This window comes from Taeniopygia guttata, chromosome 7 (genome assembly GCF_048771995.1).
Source record: "Taeniopygia guttata chromosome 7, bTaeGut7.mat, whole genome shotgun sequence".
In the NCBI taxonomy this organism is placed as follows: domain Eukaryota; kingdom Metazoa; phylum Chordata; class Aves; order Passeriformes; family Estrildidae; genus Taeniopygia; species Taeniopygia guttata.
In genome coordinates this window covers 12,916,519-12,935,716 of record NC_133032.1, presented here as the reverse complement: position 1 = coordinate 12,935,716, position 19,198 = coordinate 12,916,519, and the positions used below count along the sequence as shown (strand labels likewise).

The 19,198-nt window shown below is 35.3% G+C and overlaps 1 protein-coding gene across 7 annotated transcripts in view; it reads left to right on the top strand.

Annotated features, from left to right (window-relative positions):
• Positions 1-18,898, top strand: part of KCNH7 (potassium voltage-gated channel subfamily H member 7) — a 209,620-nt gene extending 190,722 nt beyond the window's left edge. For 6 of the 7 annotated variants that reach the window (XM_041717273.2, XM_072932150.1, XM_072932151.1 and 3 more), the window contains 4 exons: positions 8,104-8,367; positions 13,026-13,191; positions 16,404-16,596; positions 17,255-18,898. In XM_041717273.2, coding sequence (XP_041573207.2) covers positions 8,104-8,367; positions 13,026-13,191; positions 16,404-16,596; positions 17,255-17,521 — 890 coding nt within the window. In that variant the 3' untranslated portion in view covers positions 17,522-18,898. Of the gene's footprint in view, positions 1-8,103; positions 8,368-13,025; positions 13,192-16,403; positions 16,597-17,254 lie in introns of those variants that run through there. The other variant, XR_012056962.1, reaches the window with a different exon arrangement.
• Positions 18,899-19,198: the final 300 nt, after the last annotated feature.

Genomic DNA, 19,198 nt, shown 5'->3' with positions numbered 1-19,198 from the left:
AGGAACTGATTCTCCTGCCTGAAACTATGGAGTACTAAGAGAATGGGGAAACATCCCCTGGCCTGTTCTTTCCCATTCTGGTCCCCTCCCTCAGCTTACTTATCTAAATACTTACTTTATTAATAGACGCTCAGCCAAACACTGTGCCATGTTCCCAGAAAGAAAATCAGGTAAGAATGTGGATAAAAATTAAAGCTCTTACTTAACTGTGTTAAACTGTTAATATTTTGCTGATGAACTTGGCTTGGGCTTAATTAGCAAAGAGTTTCTAATATTCCACTGGAGTGTTAGGTCATTAAATGACCAGGAAACAATAAATGTGTTGGCAGGAATCATATGGCTGGAAACAAGACTTCATGTCCCCAGAATCTTACTTAATAATTAAACCCCTAGCAAAAAAAGTAACTCATCATCAAAGAGCCCACCAGTGCAGTGTTTCATCTGCTCCTATGAGTGTTACTGCTGTTATCACATTGCCTAGGTGCCATCTCAGGGAGCTTCCACATAAAAGTCTTGTTTCCAGGAGTTACTCCCAAAGAGGCTGTTTCCAAAGGCCAAATCTGATCGAGATATTGTGTGCAGTCACACATATCTATAGCTATCCTTTGAAATAAATAGTAATAATAGTACTATGGTGAAAGCTGAATCCCTTCTAAAAGAGAAGAGAATTCTAAATTTGCTAAGAGAATTGTTTTCATCTATGCCTTGAATCCATTCTGAGGTGCATTGCTTTAATTCTTTGTTTCTGATTGTTTTTTCCATATAGCATTATTTCCTGAAATATAAACTAATAATTGTCCTTCCATCATTATCTGATTACCATTAAAGTTGACACAAAAACAGACAAAACAAAGAAAATTGAGATGGAGGGTTGTCACTCCATCCCTAACATCTTAATGTACTGAAAATGGCACAAAATAATAAATGAAAGACTTCATATTCCCTTGACCTTTGAAACTCTTGGCTTTTTAAATGTGTCTCAAATTTGGTTATTCAAAAACTAGCTCTTTCCTAACCCCTTGTAAAAATAGGGACATGGATCCTTATGGAAAAGGATCACACCATCATGATGGGGCGAGGTTTCAGTACCTTCTGCTGTTCCCTATTTCCAAAATCACCCAAACTTTCATGGCTCAAAGACGAAGCACAGCAAAGGACAGATTAACTTACCAAACACTCACAAGGAGTGCTGATACAGAACAGTAATTTGAACTCTCTGCAGTACAGTTCATTTCCTTCACCATCACTATTGAATCTACTGGAAACTTTCAGCAAAATTGCCAGAAATTCTGTAACAATGGAATTGCTTAATCTATTATATCTACCCATAATAGACTTATGATCTCCCAAATCACTAATGAAATTGGAATTAAACAAATCTTCCATCATTAAAAACAATCACAGGAAAAAAATGTAAACCTTAAAAATGTTTTAGCTTTCCCAAAATACTTCCAGCAACCTACTTCTCTTAGGATTAGGGATCTTCCTGCATAGTTACTAGACAGACAACATTTTTCCTTGGTGTTAGTCAAATACCACACACATATCTGACAGTGCATTTCTAAGTAGGGGGTCCTAAAGATAGGTGGGATATTTGAAGAGAACCATAATGGGTAGAAGTGAGGAAGAAGGAGGAAAATAAGCACGTGCTAAAGAATACAAGAACTTTCACAGCTCAGGTTTCAGAAGCCACTGTAAGTCTTTGGCATAGTTTCAAATTTTGAGGTCTGACATGTAATTGAAGGTGCTGAAGCAGGACATCAGGATACACAAATTCAAGTGCCTGGTGGAACATCAGGCAAATTCTTTTTACCAGTTTATGAAATGTCTCAGGAAATGTACGTGCACCTTTAAGACCTCTTTTCTCTGTCATGTTCTGAAAATAGCCATGCTATGATATAACTGCATGTGTTTCAAAATATTATTTCTAGGAAAAAAAAAAAAACCTCTGATAGAAGCTATCTATTCTCAGTTGGTTTTTGTTTCACTTTAGTTCTGCTGAATATTATACAAGGGTATAAGTATAATATGATGTCCACAGAAGGAGAAATTGTATTCATGTAGCCAATTTTAATCTTATCACAAAAATCTTGTGATTCATTACTTTGCTTTCTTAAATTTCTCAGCTGTATAATCCTGTGGTCCTCACATTTGAAGAAATATCTGTATTACTGAAAAGGCACTGTGTGCTTTATCTCTAGCTCTGATTATAACTAAAAAGCTACAAACATGCCTTTCCACTTTTAAAAGTGGAATACTATGTGATTATTTAGATTACCTAAAGAAAATAAAGTGTGTGTAAAAGATAATCTTTATGTTAATTGTCTCATTGTACTAAGTATTATTGTTGATAATGTGATATACAGATGTTTTTCCTGAAACCCTTACTATGCAAAGTGCACTGCAGATTTTAACAGTTCTGTTTGTTTTCAGAGCTTTAGGGCCAATGACTTCTCCTGACCATAGAAACTTCTATTTTTACAGATAAGATAATTTGGAAAATATTTAGATCTGAGTTGCTCAGGTTATCCAATAGACTTTGTACAAAGCTTTCAAACTATTTCTCTTTCTTGTGCACGCTATCTGTGATTTTTCTGTACAGTTTTCGTGCATTGAGACCCATCCAAAAAGTAGGTAATTAGATATTTTATACATTTGAACAGTGCTGTAATTGCCAATGATGTTTCACCAAGGAGAAAGAAAAACCTCTAGAGATACCAGTCACCAAGGAGAAAGAAAAACCTCTAGAGATACCAGTTTATGCTTTCCTAGCACTTGAAGTTATCAGCAATAAGGATGTTACTTTCCTTATTTTTTTTTTCTTTTTTCCTGTACTATTTTGTCCTCAGGGATGCATTGGTCATATGCAGATGTTGGAGCAAACTATGCTTTCAGCAGGCACTCCAAAATGGTTATGAAGGCAACAGTTCTCGGTTTACCTGATCACCAGTTATTACTTAAGATGATCAGGACAGGTTGAACAGAAAAATTTTTGTTCAGCTAAGAAGTGGTAGAATGTTTTGTACAAGCTTTTAGTCTTCTAGAAGAGACTTTAAGATGACCTCTCCTGGAACACACTCCTTGTCAGAACAGGAGTTAAGACAGGCTGTGACAGACATCCAGATTTCCCGACATATCAGAGCTCTAAGGTCAAATTGGTTCTGAGACAAGAGCTCAAGCACTAAAATTCAAGGTTCATTCTTAGGTTTGTTTAAGTGGATTCAGGGTAAGTTATAATACTTCTTGAAACATCAGGGTTAAATATCTCTACAGATAAGGGCAAAATCAGTTTTCAGACAAGCTTTCTGGTAGCAAAGGTGGAGTAGCTCTCATTTCAAAAGCTGCATACAAAATTAAGTGCTGAATTTTACCTATAGCTTGTCATATATTTGTAAAGATTATGGGGATAATTTCCTTCTCCCAGTGGAAAATAAATCCATGAAATTTCCTCATATTGTTTACCATAAGACTGTTTACAAAAGAATAAAAACTATTTAACTTTGTTCTTTTAGTCTTAGATAAAGGAACAATATGGCAAAAAATCTCACCATAGCAATACTTATCCACTGAATGACCAGACACTGGGTTGCTGTTCATTTTCCTGTGTACAAGCTTCCTTCTTTTTGACCCTCTTCCTTTAGCCAGTTTATCAGAAGGCACTCAGCTATATCTAGCAATGTACTCCAGACCAGTCACATTCAACTAAGTATGAAGCAAATAGCAAGAAAAAATTGGGGAGCATTTTAATTAGCAGTTTAATGATCCTAAACTCATGGATTGGCATTCTGAGTAGACTTCTCTGGAGTCATATGTTGGTCCGGCTCCACAGTACCAGTATCTTTTGATATTAGATAAATAAATTGTATTGCTTATAATGTTCCTGCACCACTAAGTAAAAAGCAGAGATTTCAGGATTTAGGATTACCATTTTCCTTGACTGGTTGTATGCTGTTCCCCATCTATATGATGGAAAACATAGGTATGGTTTGAATACCAGTGTTCAAATTATTCTTCAACAGCTTTTGATTTTTCAACATTTTGAAAGTTTGTACTCTTTCAATCCTGTTTGTGGTATTGTATTTAATATACTGTCTGAAATATCTGGTAACTTTTCATTCAAAACACTTGTTTCCCATGGTAGTCACATAAGGTACTTTTCTGCTCTCTGACGAGGTAACAGACATTTTTAAATTAAAGAACAGATAACAGATAGACATGATGGCTAGCAAATTCTTTGTTCATACACAGAAACACAGATGATCACCACAGGAATACTTTACTTGCTAAGAATCTGAAAATCTCCAGACCTTCTGAGCCACTAACCATCCTTCCATCCAAGTCACAGTGTGCATTTCTCCTTACCAAAGTATGCTCTTGGTTTAGTGTAAAACAGTATGATGTTTTCTTTCAAAAGAAATGGAAAATGTCATTTCTGCTGAACAGATTTGTAGTGGTGCAGATTATGTTAATGATAAGGATTGTCTATATTATGGTTTGGAGTATAAATTGCTGCTTGTGGGAGAGAGGAAGTAATTCACCTCATTTCCTGCACAAAATTCAATTTGTCTCAGCATATTATGGGATTTTTTTTATTGGATGGCTGAAAAGGGAGTAAAAATTTGCTACCTTCTGAAACACTAGGCTACATAGCTAGCTTGATTAATGATGACAAATTCCAGTTAATGAAATTACAGCAGTATTAAACAATGCTGCTCCATGGGTAGTATATTGCTGACACTTTCACTAAAACATTTTGCAGCAGACTGATATATTAAGAGAAAGTACCTCTAGATCATGCAGACTGGAACTACTTGAGTAATGCAAAATTTCCATACTGCAGATCATATCACACAAAAGAAACCTGTCTGACATCTGGTGACCATCCAATGAAGTACGATTTTATTGCCAGTATTTCTGTGAGTCACTGTCATAGCTCTATGATCCAGACTTGTGACAACCCCACTTCTTCCCTTCCTTTGCCCATGTATGTGTGAAAAGCAGGACACAAACCTTCTGATAATTACTTCGAAGATTTTGGAATTTCCAGACAGCAAGGGTCAGAGGACATTGCCTGTAAACTTGACAAACACCCAAAACACATAACACGCTAAAGCAGTCCCATAAAGAATGTAAATGATGTTTATACTTTTTGGTAAAGCAGGAAGTTATGAAAATAATCATCTTCAGTAAAACTGTTTCTAGCTGTTTCAGAATCAGAAAGTGAAACATTTTTTACCGGAAAAGGAGAGAGAAAACACTAGAACTGGCGCAGGGAGGGGAGAGGAAGGTGGGGTTTAATGATTACATTTGGAAGAAGAACAGAAAGGGATAAATAAAATGTTTAAAACACTTTTCTGTGTGGAACAAAGTGAACGTATCCATACATAGATAAGATAAGTCTTCATTTCTGGAAAATCCATTGCAAACCAATCACTGAATTTCATTACCAAAGGAAGGAGAAATTGGAGAAATTCACATTCTGAAAAAAAAAAACCCAGCCTATCTATTATTTGTAACTTACTTTCCACTGAGCTGCAGAGGCACTTCTAAAGTGTTGAGCAGAGGTGCAGAATTGCACCATTATCAAGTCCTGAAGAGTCAATAAAATAGAGCTGTTTCTATTTTAATTCATAGACTAGGTGCAAAGTGTCACAAGACAATCCTCCAGAGAGAATAATTTTTAGCATTAAATAGGAGCCTTTAAAAAGGAAAACAACTTTTGATTCTCTGAGTATAGCCAGATGCCTAGAAGATAAAGCAACGGCAGTAAAGCCAAAGATGTCCATTTTGAAATAGACCAGCTGATGAACAAATGGTCTCTGATTTCAAGGGGCAGGAGCCTATATTCAACAGATCTCTGCCTCCCTTCTCATACCAGTGAGTTCATAATACTTGGACAGCATTTGGAAAATAATGTGTTCTGTTCTGATATAGATGGAGGGATGTCAACTGAATTATCCTGATGTTACAGCGGAGTAATTATTAGCAGACTCTGGCTTCATGTTTCTAAATATTTTAGTATTTTATGAATATAAGAGAGAAGACAGTCTGATGTATTTCAGCTGCTAAACATTATTTTTCACTAGAGTCTCAATGACTCCTTCTTAAAATTAGTCCACTGCTTGATTTGTATTCCATAGAGTGCTCATTACAGCTGCCGTTAGTGCACAAAGTCCCATGAACATATAAAATTACCCTAAAAATTGGTAATTTCAAGCTTTCATTAGAAGGTCTTTTTCACAGGTTGAAGTCAGTCAAACACTAAGTAATTAAGATAATTTACTGTAGCGTGACTATGTTTTCAATATATTCCCACAAGAAATACCATAGGAGACATCTATAACAAAATTTTCTTATGAAGCTTGCTTTTGCTTTTGTACTGTTTTGGAGATGGAATTGCCGAGAACATGGCACTTGAGTCTGAACATCCCCCAAGAGCTTTTACACTGCCAGTCCATTTCAAGTTGATTTGACAACTTTGCAGCGACTGAGCATCACCAATATCACTTAGAACCAGTAGTCCTGCTTAACAAAAGCCCGCTAAAGTCACCTCTGTTTGGGGTTGTGTTAATTGCCCTTGGACTCTAGAGGGTACAGGTACAGAAGGCCTGCTTTGCAATTTGGTTTACTTTGCTTTGTTATTGGATTTATTTTCTTTACCATTACCTGGCTTCACTACTCACAGATTTCTGGACCCTTGAAGGGTGCTCTTTACAGATACTGCGGGTTTTTTTATGTGCAGACAAAGGCAGTTAGATGAAGCCACAGTTTCATTTTCTTACAGTGACCAGAAAACAGAGAAAAAACCTAGGGAATATACAGAATGTTGGATTAGCCACTGCTGTAGGCTACAAAGACTACAGATATTCCAGAACTATGTTGATTAGTAATTAGCACAAAGCAGATGGGAAATCATGCTGTCTCCCCAGGAACTTAATGCAAACTAGTTACAGTATTTATATGATGTTGAGACTACCCTGCTAAAATGTGTTTTAAATACATAGCAGAATTGAAATTATCTTAACATTTCAGTTAAAAATAGGTAAAACCAAATATTGAATTGGAAATTAGCTTCAAGTTTGTGCTGAAAAGAGACCAATATTCTTTATAATGATAAATAATTATTCTAGGGTTTAAATCTTATTTGATTTTTACAATATATTTTTAAAGATATCTGCTTTAAATCTAGGCTTACTTTCCATTTCTTAAGAGGACTAAATCTGCTCCTGCTCACTACGGAACTGGAACAAGTTTAATGAAAGATTCATTTTCAACTTCACTGGTATACTGCTACCATATATATCACAGAATGTTGTTTACTTTTGTTATTCAAAAGATTGGATGTTCAGGGAATTCCAGCTCTAAAGGCTAAGGAATTTGGGCTACCTTGCAAAGTTGTTTTGAGGTGATCCCATAAGTCAGACTATGAACTCCCTCCTTTTATTTTTCTCAATCACATCAATCCTATAATAAATATGGAGAAATATGCTCTCTGGTTAGGTGGGCCCAGAAATTTTGGGGATGATTGGTTAATTAATACCTCTACTATTAATTAGAGGTAATTGATTAATGCCTCTTATGGGAAAAGAATAATCAACAAATATTCTCTCATGTGAGAATAACTTAAACAAATATTTCTGATACCAAGTCTAATGTACTAACATACTGTTAGCCTGTTAATATTGTAATAAATGCTCAATAATGAGAGAAATTGGAAGACAGGACTGAATGTTTCATATTTTGTAAACTTTGGAATATATAAGGCTTCCTCAAATTTCATCCTCGCTGAAAAAAAAAGAATACACAGGAGGATTGTGTCAGATAAAGCCTTTGTTGTTTTGATACAAACAAGTTTTGCAAAATGAGTTATGGTTTATGGACTAAGAATCTTTACTACATACATACAAGTGTCTTCCAGGATTTCAAAAGAAATATAAACCCCTCTGATAGAAGAATCAAAGAAAGGCTTTAAAGTATTTTTTTTTTCCTAATAGACAGTGAACTTCCTATTTCATATAAGAATCATGTCCCTCCTCAGACCACAATAAACTAGAATAAACTTTCAAGAATTGCTTATGTTTGTATACAATTTCTTTTTCACAGATTATTTCAAAGAGAATGATCAGGGTGATCCTGAACCCTCGGGAGACAGCACCAGATACTATCAATCTATTAAGAAACATTTTGAGGAGAAAAAAGGCGGGTCATCATCTTTTGTGTCCTCCATTGAAGATGAGCAAAAGCCCCTGTTCTCTGGGATAGCTGATTACCCATCCGTAACAGAGAAAACCACAGAGATGGACTTTGAAGAAATGGATCATGACACAGAAGAAATTCTTATTGACAAAAGAAGTAGCTCTTGCAAAGGTAATTCAGCTGTTTCTATTTAGTAAAATTTGAGCAGACATCTTTTTAGTCTGATAAACAAAAATAATTTTCTGAATGTTTCTCTTGATTCTTTACATAATATTTACTCAAAAAAGCTTAAGGAAAAATACCTTACACAAAAAAAATAATTATTTCTCAAGAGGATTAATATAGTTTAATTCAGTGGGAACTGGATTAAAGTTCTGTGGGACAATCTCCAAATGGTCATTATAAGTTTTGCTACAAATCATCTTGTAACTGAACTACCTAAGTAATTTAAACACACTTCAAAATTGTCCACTGGTATTAGACTTCACTGAGTGCCCATTGATGATAGCTGCACTCAAAGCAGTACAGTATCTCGCAAAGGGTATTTGATGTGCCAGGACTGACGACAGTAAAAAATTATAGATAATGAGAGCCAGACTAGCTAAACCTAGTGATAGTTGCACATGCACCAAAAATATGTTTTCACGTAGCTAATTTTATTCACCGCATTGACAAGGCACAACAAAAATTAAGTGAAAAAAAAATCATTATAGCTTGAAAAAATGCTATCCTGTCTTGCTGCACCTGTTGGTTAAGGGACTGCTGTTACATCACACAGAAGGAAATAATGACTTCCATAAATAACACACAAGAATAAAGATTTGAACTTTTGGATATGATAAATGATCAGGAACTATTTAGCCATCTCAGATACTTTCACATAGAGTTAAAGCACATTATTAAAATTACATCTAATATACTAAAATATTAATTTTCTCAGTGATGTGAAAGGAAATTAATGAAAACCTCTGTATTAATATACAATTTTATTACTGCTGCAAGTTTATTTGTAATTCTTTCAGTGTGAAGGGAGGAATTACATATTTATTGTTTAGTGCTGTTTTCCTCAGCAGTTTCCATTGAGGCAATTTAACCATTTAACCATCATTCAATAAACTTTAGGCTTCTAGGCTATCATTTTAAATAACCCTAGTGATTAATCAGACCAAACAATGATTTTAACATCTCAGAGGTATGAATATGTGAAGTCTGGTCTCTTCAAGGTAAGGCCCTATAAATCCACACCACATAAACTTGTTGCATACATTCTGCTATTGGAAACCTTTCCTTTTCCCTACCAATAGCCAGAAATGTGTCCTTGCAGCTATAGCAACATTTTCCAAGGCAACCTTTTGCAGATTTTATTTGAGCTAATTTTAGCATATCTAAAGGTTACATATTTTGATTAAGACCACACTCTTTTTCCCATTCGTAATTTAGCATTTCTAGTAACATTATGCAAGGAAATGAGCTTTCTTGCAACATTTATAAGACCTCAAGGTCAATAAGATTAGCTTTTCATAATATATTTTTTAAACTAAATTCTTACTTCTGCTATTAGAGATTAATTATAACTTACCATATAGTCGTTACAAACATAATGGACTTGTGAAAAAAACTCTGCTTTTATGTATCCTCACATGTTATGGTACCTTATAAATCTTGGATACAAATGCACTTGTATAAAGCTAGACCAATTCATTACCACTGTGACTAATACATATTTAATTATTTTTGTTTTATTTTAAGCTTTCCTCATTACTTCAATGAATGGAAAAAGAATTAGTAACGTATAATTTGGCAGAAGCAGTATAAACATCTCTCTCATAATCGTAGAGTGCATATGGCTCTTTTGTGAAGATCTGAAAATTTTTCTGTAGCTGTTAGCTCTATGTAAAAGAAAAATGCTATTTTCACTTGGTCATTATTTGGGCTAAAAGGCCGATTCTTCAATTCTTCTGGCGAACCTAGTTATACATTTATTGACTCAGTTCCCAGTCTAAGATTCTTCAAGCCCTGAAAGAGAAGACCAGAGTTGGTTGTACAGTTGTAGCTGCTGATGAGCTTTTCTGGGGTTGCTAAGGAATATGGAATACCTTAAAAGACACTTAGAAGAGTAGCACTGTGTTTTATAGAGTATTAGCTTGCTTATGGTGTGTAAACTTATTTTGTAATTTCAGTGCCAAATAATTTCCTTTGTCACAAATTAAACATCTATTACAATAGTCTCCAAATACATATTCTGGGATGAAACCAGATGTGATTTCCCAGGATAATCCATGGCATTGAAAATCTTTGATTTTAATGAATGACTTATTGTGTAAAATAACCAGCATCTTTTTTTTTTTACAACATCCATGTTTTTATAGGACAATAAAAAACAGTGAAATGCTCTTGAAAATCAGTGCTTTTAAGTCTATTGGATTTGCAAAACCCATTGCACCTAAACTCATAGTTTGAAACTTTACCCCTCAATTTTTCATAGTTTGTGCCATTCCGTTTGCTGAGAGATTTCCAGCTTTTCCTTGGACACTGCAAATTGTGCCATGTGTGCCTCCTAAAACCAAATTACCAAATGCTTCTGTGACATCCTTTATCTCTTTCTTTCCATTGACTTAAATTCCTGAGAAGCAGAACAGTTTTCTATGTAGCCAAGATGAAATCTCTTTCCTCTTCCTTCTGTCCAGTGCATAAAATCAGTTATAGGTCATCACATGAAATTCAGACACTCTACAGCTCCAGGAAACCTACCACCTGCTAACCAAAGATCAGATAATACAATAATGACCTCTGTCTGATAAAAACAAAACAAAAACAGAAGAAAAAAAAAAAAAAAAAGAAAAAAAAAAAAAGAGAGAGAGAAGTCTTCCCTTACACTTGGAATCATGTAGTGAGAGCTCCCCTTCCTGGCTAAATCTACTTGAATCTAAATCTGAGAGGGAACTTCTTCTTTTTTTTTTTTTTTTTTTTTTTTTTCCTTTACTTAAAAAAACAGTGCTCAATGACAGGTTTGAAAAGGATTAGCTATTAGCATTTGGACAAAGCTCTTACGTGGCACCCACACTGTGGGGTTTTTTCCTCTTCTCTTTGAAACATGGCTATAGCTGCTATGGTTACTTAGAAAAATGGAACCTATGCTGAGTTAACAGCATGCAATGCCAAGTATAAGGAGAAGCTCTGAGCAAATCATTCAGGGACTGATGTGGGATTAAAATCTAACTGCAGATGCCTTATAAGCAGTCAAGGATTTTGCTCAGCTGTATGCTGAAGCAGCAGCCTGGATGCAATAAGAAGTTTAATATGTTGTATAACTTCCTGTAGTTAAATAATTACAACTACAACTCTAATGGGAATAGTATTGAGCAGATGCTAAAATTTAAACAGCCTTTTTTTATCACATCAAAGAAGAATGAGTCTTTCTGACCAATTTTGACTGTTTGCATGACAGATTAATTCAGAGTAAACAAAGGCTATGGGGAGCAGGGTGAGCTGTAGAAAAAGCACTGTTCAACCTAAGTACGTCACCTGTAGGCTCTGCAAAGGTCACAGCAAGATAATTGATGTGTAATCTTTCTACAGATTGGTAAACAGGAGAAATGGCATAGAGCCAAGAATGTAAACTAATCAATAAATCCATAGATGCATAAATTAAGTAAACTGAGGGAGGAAAGAGAAATAGACAAAATCAGAAGTCCAGGCAAAATAAAAGAGTGTGCCTGAACTCTGTTTGCTAGTCATGTGTAATGCTTGGTCACAGAGATCCAGGAACTGGGAGGGTCAAGGGGGATGCAACTTGGGCACAGCAGGTATAGGGTGAGACCTGGAATAATCATCATCTTTTTTTTTTTTTTTTACAAGGGGCTAGAGGTAAAGAACCAAATATAAATTACTCATATAAGGAGTGTTTTTAGAGACATCATGTTTACCAAGAAGCTTCATTTAATATCAAAGTGATCTCTGGCTGGCCCAGAAATGCTGAATATTTCATTCTTTTAAGAGTCTGAAATCCTTAAACAAAATTAAAGGTACCTTTCAGCCCACAGTACTGTAGGAGTTTCAGAGATGTGCTTTACACAGGGGTGAATGGATTGGGTGAGAGAGTACTGATGCTAAAAGCAACATTAATGAAAATCAATTTCATTTATGAGAATAATAAGCAGCATGAGCTGCATTGAATGGCCCTTGTCTCAGAGAAAACATATTATATTTCACCAACCTAAGCAGTGTCACAGTTATGGGTAAGAGGCCTGGCACCTTTCTCTGGAGGGGACATTCCCATTCACTTTACCACATGTCCAGTGCTGCAAATTCAATGCAGCGAATCCTTCTTTTACACCAAAGAGCTAAGCAGTGAATGCACTTCAATAGCACATTCAAAGGCAAGAGAAGGCATCTTAGGCCTCTGAAGTGCACTATCAAAGACATTCAAGTACATTATTTAATGCCTTTAGGTTAGAACAAGAATTTCTATTTTCAATGAATAAAAAGTTGCTTAAAAAAACACTTTGAGAAAATAATATAAACAAAATAAAATAATATAAACAAAACTAAAGAGAAGCAATTCAGTGGCAGAATTCTGATGATGCTGACTAGAAAAAGCTTGTTTATTTGCAGCTTCAAAATGTTAGCATGTATGTGACCACTTTTATCTTTCCTTAAAGAGTGTTAAGGAACAAAGAGAGATATTCAGTCTCTCTGGCCAAAGTACCAATTTAATTTTCAATGTTTTGAGAAACTCAGTAAGTGGGATGCTTGAGAAGTGTCAAACCCTCTCTAAATCTATGTATATAAACCTATATTTTTATATGTTTGGGGTCTTTTTTCATCAGACATCAACAAAAGAATCTGGGAACAGGAGAACATCCAGGAATACCAGGACTCCCCAGTTCAACCAGCATTGTCCCATGTTACATGGGGAATCTGTGAAACTGAAAGTGATTTTATATATGGGGAAGTGGAGAATCGATTAGATTTACTTCAAGAACAACTCAACAGGTAAAAATAAAGAGAAATGAGTCTATGTGTGAAAGAATACATAATACAACTGATATTGACAATGCTATAGGAGGAATGAGTTTGTGCAGGAAGTTTCCAAAAGCATTCAGATCTTCAGAAGCTCAAAAGTACAAACATACACGTGATGGGAATATCACTTTTTTGTGTGTATGTATTCCTGATATACAGGAGCCTGTATATCACCTAACTTAGGCTTTCCAGAATCTTGGAAAAAACAATTCTGGGAAATCTGGGTACACAATTTGTAAACGTTGCCAGAATATTGATGTCTTTTGCCTCTAGGTACACACATTAGCTACCCTGAATGGCTTTGCAGTAGAGCCCTTTTCCTCAGCTGACTGTTTTAGGCCATCTTTTTAACCAAGAAGTTGTACTGAGACACCTCAAATTGTTAAATTTAAATTTCACCTCATTAAGAGTGCTGTTCCTAGATCACAGAACAATCAAACAATTTGGGTTAGAAGGGACATTAAAGATCACCTAGTTCCGACCCCCTGCCATGGGGAGGGACACAAAATGGCAATTTTCAGTATCTTCAAGATCTGAAGTACTTCTTCTTTCCTGGAGACTCAAAGTACAACAGCTGCTTGCTTTTTAAAATGTATTGCAGATGAATTCCCTTTTTGATGCATTAACTTTTTTTGCAACTCTATAATAAGTACGACACGGGAGTATGCAAAGGCACAATACTTAATTCTATTACAACAGAGCAGCTAAGCAAAACAACTCAGAGCATCTTAAAAATATGGTTACACAATTTTGATCCATCCTGCCCTGTAATTTACGATGTAACTTCACTTAATTTTAAATTGCCCTATGCTCAGGACCATTGATTTTTTTTCATTATTTTTACTCTGTAATTCCATTACTTTTAATATTTTTCCATGACAAATACTATGACACACACTCAGTCCTAATCATACTTTAGTAGCTATTCAGTGGCATTCTGTGCTGTATATTTTAGCAATCAGTTTAAAGCCAGGTTAACTGCATATTGATTCCTTCATCCACCAGCAGCCAATCAAACAAGAGTATTTTTTATTCCTGGATATGGCATAATGCATTAAAAAGACATTTTTAACAATAAACCCTAAACTGCTGTAATTTCTAATTAAAGTCAAGTAATCTAAGTAACTGTAAATGTCACATAACTAAATGCCTGCAGGGTCCCCATCAACAGTATGTAGTAGTTGGGTAACATTTCATCTCCTGAAACCTTAAGCTCTCAAAACTGGGAGCTTAAAGTCACCATCATTTTATCATGCAAGTTGTCAATATTTTCTTCTGTCAGAAAATATAATTGTTGGTGATAAACTAAGAATTAAAATGTTATGTATTTTATCATATCACTTTATTCTTGAAACTACTCTCATGTTTTTAAAGGTTTTCATGCTTTTAGTATTTGGGGCCTTGCTGGGTTTTCTATGAATATAACAGACAATATCCTTTCCTGCCTTTGTCACTTCTGACTTGCTAGCTTAAAAAGTATGGTCACTTCTCCCTGAATTTTCCATGCCAAGTTAGAGGCTTGGCATAACACTCAATTATTAAATGGACATAGAGGGCTGGAAAGCCCTATGTGTACAAGGAATATGTCCCTAGAATTATCTCTATTCCTCTTCTTTAAGCAATTGGAATTTCATGGACACTATGGGCCATGTATTTAAGATTCTCTTATTTGTTTGGGTAGCATGGATTTGTTTTAAATTTCAGAGAATGAAAAATGAACCTTTATGTGTAATGATAATGAATAAACACTACCAGAGACACTCTTTCATTTGAAGTACAAGAAAACATTCAAGTACTAACAAAGTAAGAGGGGAGCAATTTTAAACTTAATTCAAAGCCAAAAATAATCTTGAATGCATATCCTCCAATGCTGCCTTTTATTCACTGAGGGGTTAAGGACCAGGTATAGCAGATGGAAGTTCTCTGGATGGTGGCATGCTGCTGTTCCTGCAGCATTTCCCCTGTGGCATCAGCACCATGCTTGTGTGAGAATAGCACATTGGCAAGTAGCAAAGAACCCAAGCGAGCTGACCAAGAGGGCAAGTAGGGAACATATGACTCTAACAGAAGTCTGGGTTTGGGCCATTTTTTCTGGGAGCTGATGCCACAAGACCATCTTTTCCTGATGAAGGAAGAAACAGTATCCCAAATACACTTCAGTCATACTGTTTGGATTAATTTCACAGATGCTTTTATAAATAAATGATACAGGCAATGGACAACTCCAACAGGATAAAAAATAACATCAGTGCAGCAAAAATCTGACAGCATGGGATTAATTCTGCTACTACAGGGAGCCCAAGTAGTAACATTCACAATATTAAAGGCTGCTGACAAAGATTTGTTTACTCTGTCAGAAGCTCAGTTCCTGTACAGAAGGCTATATTATCTGCATTACCATCTGTCAGCATGTGCTGTAGCCTTCCAGCAGCTGGGAAGGTACAAAAGGCATTACCTTTTCCTGAGTTTGTCACAGATTTTAGCAAGACCGTTTCAAAATCATTTCAGTGCTGTGAAATTTTAAGTATGAACAACATAATCAGATCAAGTATTTCAGAAGTCATTTACAAATTTATAAAGAGGTGAAAAACATTTTTAAACATACAAAATTTGAACATCAGAAATGCTGACATTATTTCTGAGGCCTGCATAAGTTTGAATAAATTTTCACAGTAATAAGCATTGGGCAGTTGGATTTTTAATGGTTTCAGAAGCATCGTTCTTTTTTTTAACTTTGGAAAAACACAAATGTGGTTTCTGCTTAGTTCAGTGTATTGTATCAGCATGTCAGAATTCATTGTCAGATGCATCAAAATAATGTGCCATGCCTAGCCAGCAGAAATCAATTTAGTTACAATGAAGAGAATACATTAATTACAGATATTGTCAACCAGATCCCCAGTCCCTCGCGTTGCTTCGTGTTGCAAACATAAGGCACAGTGATGAACTCGTTCTTAGTGCAGCAAAAACCAGAGAAAAGCTCGCAATTATGTTCTGCAAAGGAAAGGGAGAGCCAGAAGCTTTGGATGGGCTCCGTACTCCCTCTACTGTTCTCTCCTATTTAAGACATGTTCCGACCACAACAATGGTTTTACTGGTAAACTGCAGGTCCCTCTGTAATCAGGGTGTAAAATACAACTGTTCCTGGCCATGAGCTAACTGATTTCATATTCCTTCTCTAGGCTTGAATCCCAAATGACGGCTGATATCCAAACCATCCTGCAGCTTCTGCAAAGGCAGTCAGCACTCATTCCACCTGCCTATAGCATGGTGACAGCAAGTGCAGAGTATCAAGAGCCAGCAGTCCGGGTCATACAAAAGGTTCAGCCTGCAGCATCAATTAAAACAGACAGAAGTTTCAGTCCTTCATCTCAGGTAAGTACATGTCCAATAAAATCAAAAGAGGTTTCCTAGCCTTTTTATCTTATGAAGAAGAAATGCAGCAATCTGGTGCTGGTTCACTAATTTAAGAAATATTAAATTATTATTTCTAGCATCTCTAGCATCTCTACAGTAGGGTTAAACACCACAGTTTCAGAGGACATATTTTCTATGAGGGTTGTAGAGATTCCTACAATGATCTTATAATCAGACAGATTAACTTCACTGTCATTTTTTTTTCCACAAAATTTAGCAGAAAAGGAATCCAAGTGGTTAGAATGTTCAGAATTATGCAGTTCTGGAGTTATGCTCTAAAACAGAACTTCATATTCAAAAATATTGAAATCCGTACTCTTAGACTGGGTCTCGAGTGAAATCAGTCCTTTAGAAAGGGCTGCATATATGTGTATCTTGATGTAATAATAGCAAGTCTGAGGGGAGGAAAAGATATCCAGATTTCTACAATTAATCAGCAGAATTGCATTCAATTACATTAAATCAAATGCAGTACCACGTAAAAAAATATTCTACACTGTTTAATTTTCAAAAATTATTTTCCATCAACATCTGAATGTGCTAATTTTGAACAGAACAAGGGCCTGGAAGAGACAAATGTAATTATTACCATCTTGTTTTTTCTCTTCCCTTACAGTGTCCTGAAATTTCAGATGCTGAAAAATCAAAAATGAAATCCAAAGAATCCTTCTCAAGTGGAGTGCATCTAAACACAGCCTCAGAAGACAACCTGGCTTCTCTTTTAGACCAAGAACATGACCAGTCTGTAGAGCATCCCCCACAGCCTTGTAAAACTTGTCTCCCGCCAATTAGGCACCCTTCCTTGCCAGAATCTTCACTAAGCACTGTAGGAATCTTGAGTCTTCATAGGCATGTTTCTGATCCTGGTCTTCCTGGGAAATAGTACTTTTATACTATTACTTCACATAAAAATGTAAGTGCTTTTAATGGCTGTTTCTCTTTTTTTTTTTTTTTTATTTAATTTAAATCCTCTATACTTGACTCAGGGGCTACAAGGAATATACCATTATATGCAAAAGTACTGTATATTTTCCTAAATCTGAAGCTTGTAAGGTAAAGTTGAGCAGTTGTGATGTAAATATATATATACACACACTAACTGTATGTTCCAAATGTAAAACTGCCAGCATTCTCAAGGCACCTTATATTTTTATTCTTTTTAAATAACATGCATGTTCTGAAATTACAGTTTACGTTGCATGGAGATTACCATTTACTGCTGTCATGGAAATAGTATTTTATTGTGGATTGTCTTCAGAGAAAATAGGAGACCGATAACAATAATTCACATAGAAAAACTCTTACCTGACCAAGCTAAAATTCAAGAAAAATGCTCTTCTAGCTCACTTTTGAAAATTGATTTATCTTTCTTGTGGTGAGCTTTTTCTAATAAATCACAATGAGTCTGAATCTAAAGAAAGAATAAGGTAGCCAAGCCTTTTGGGCTTGAAACAATTAGAAAAGAGAACACAGCCTCCTTCCAAACTAGTTGAAGTAGGGTAGTATTTTAACAGAGAGGAAAACTGCCATATGGTGGAACGTATTACCATAGGTCACATCCACAAAACCACCTTAAATTGAATCATTTGTTTCCATCACATATTGGGTTTTCGTTTTTGTATTGTTATTTTTTTTCATTGCATCATAGAATTCAGCTGTGATGAGCAAGACAGGTATTCTTCATCTGTCACACAAACATAACCAAATGCAATAAACCTAATTTCTATGTAATGCAGAAGACTGTGTTCCTTTTGTTCAATACAAATTATTAACAATGTTTTCATTTAAAAGTATTTTACACATTTTTGTTTTATAATTATTAGGGTGGCTCTTTGCAGTTACCTCTTTGTACTAACTGGCCCCTCTACAATGCTCACACACACACACACCTCACACGTGCTCCTGGACGTGTGCATGTGTGTATTTTATAGATGTACATAGGTGTGTATGTATGTGTACATGTATATATATTTATATACACACATACACACAAGTGTGTGTATATACCTACACTTACATGTAGGAGTATAGATATAGATATATATATATATATATATATGTATATATGTAAAATCATTTTCAGGAACAATTGTAAACTTTCTTATGACAAAATGAGTAAGCTTAGCTTGTGTCCAAAGCTGACTACATTAGAATAAAATGATCTAAGGTCTGTAGGCTTTAAATACAGTATGTACTGTATGTGCATAATGCTTTGTGAATACTTAGATTTAATTTTATTAAAATATTATTCTGCTTCAAATGTTGTGTTTATTTTAGAAGGAAATGACGTTTTTATTACTGCTTTCAATATTTTTAAATGTCCATATGATTTTCTAATCTTATAGTTTTAATGTGAAATTCCTCTAGCATGAGTACTGTTTACAGAAAAGCATGTAATGCAGTTAGAGGGGGGGCACTTAAATTTTACCCAAAACCAAGCTAAACTGTCTGTCCTAAATCAGTGCTACAGATAGATGCAATAGTGCCTGTCCTTCACATAGATACATTCTTTGTATTTTGGGGTCAGAATGAAACATGATACTTCAGTCATGCACAGCCA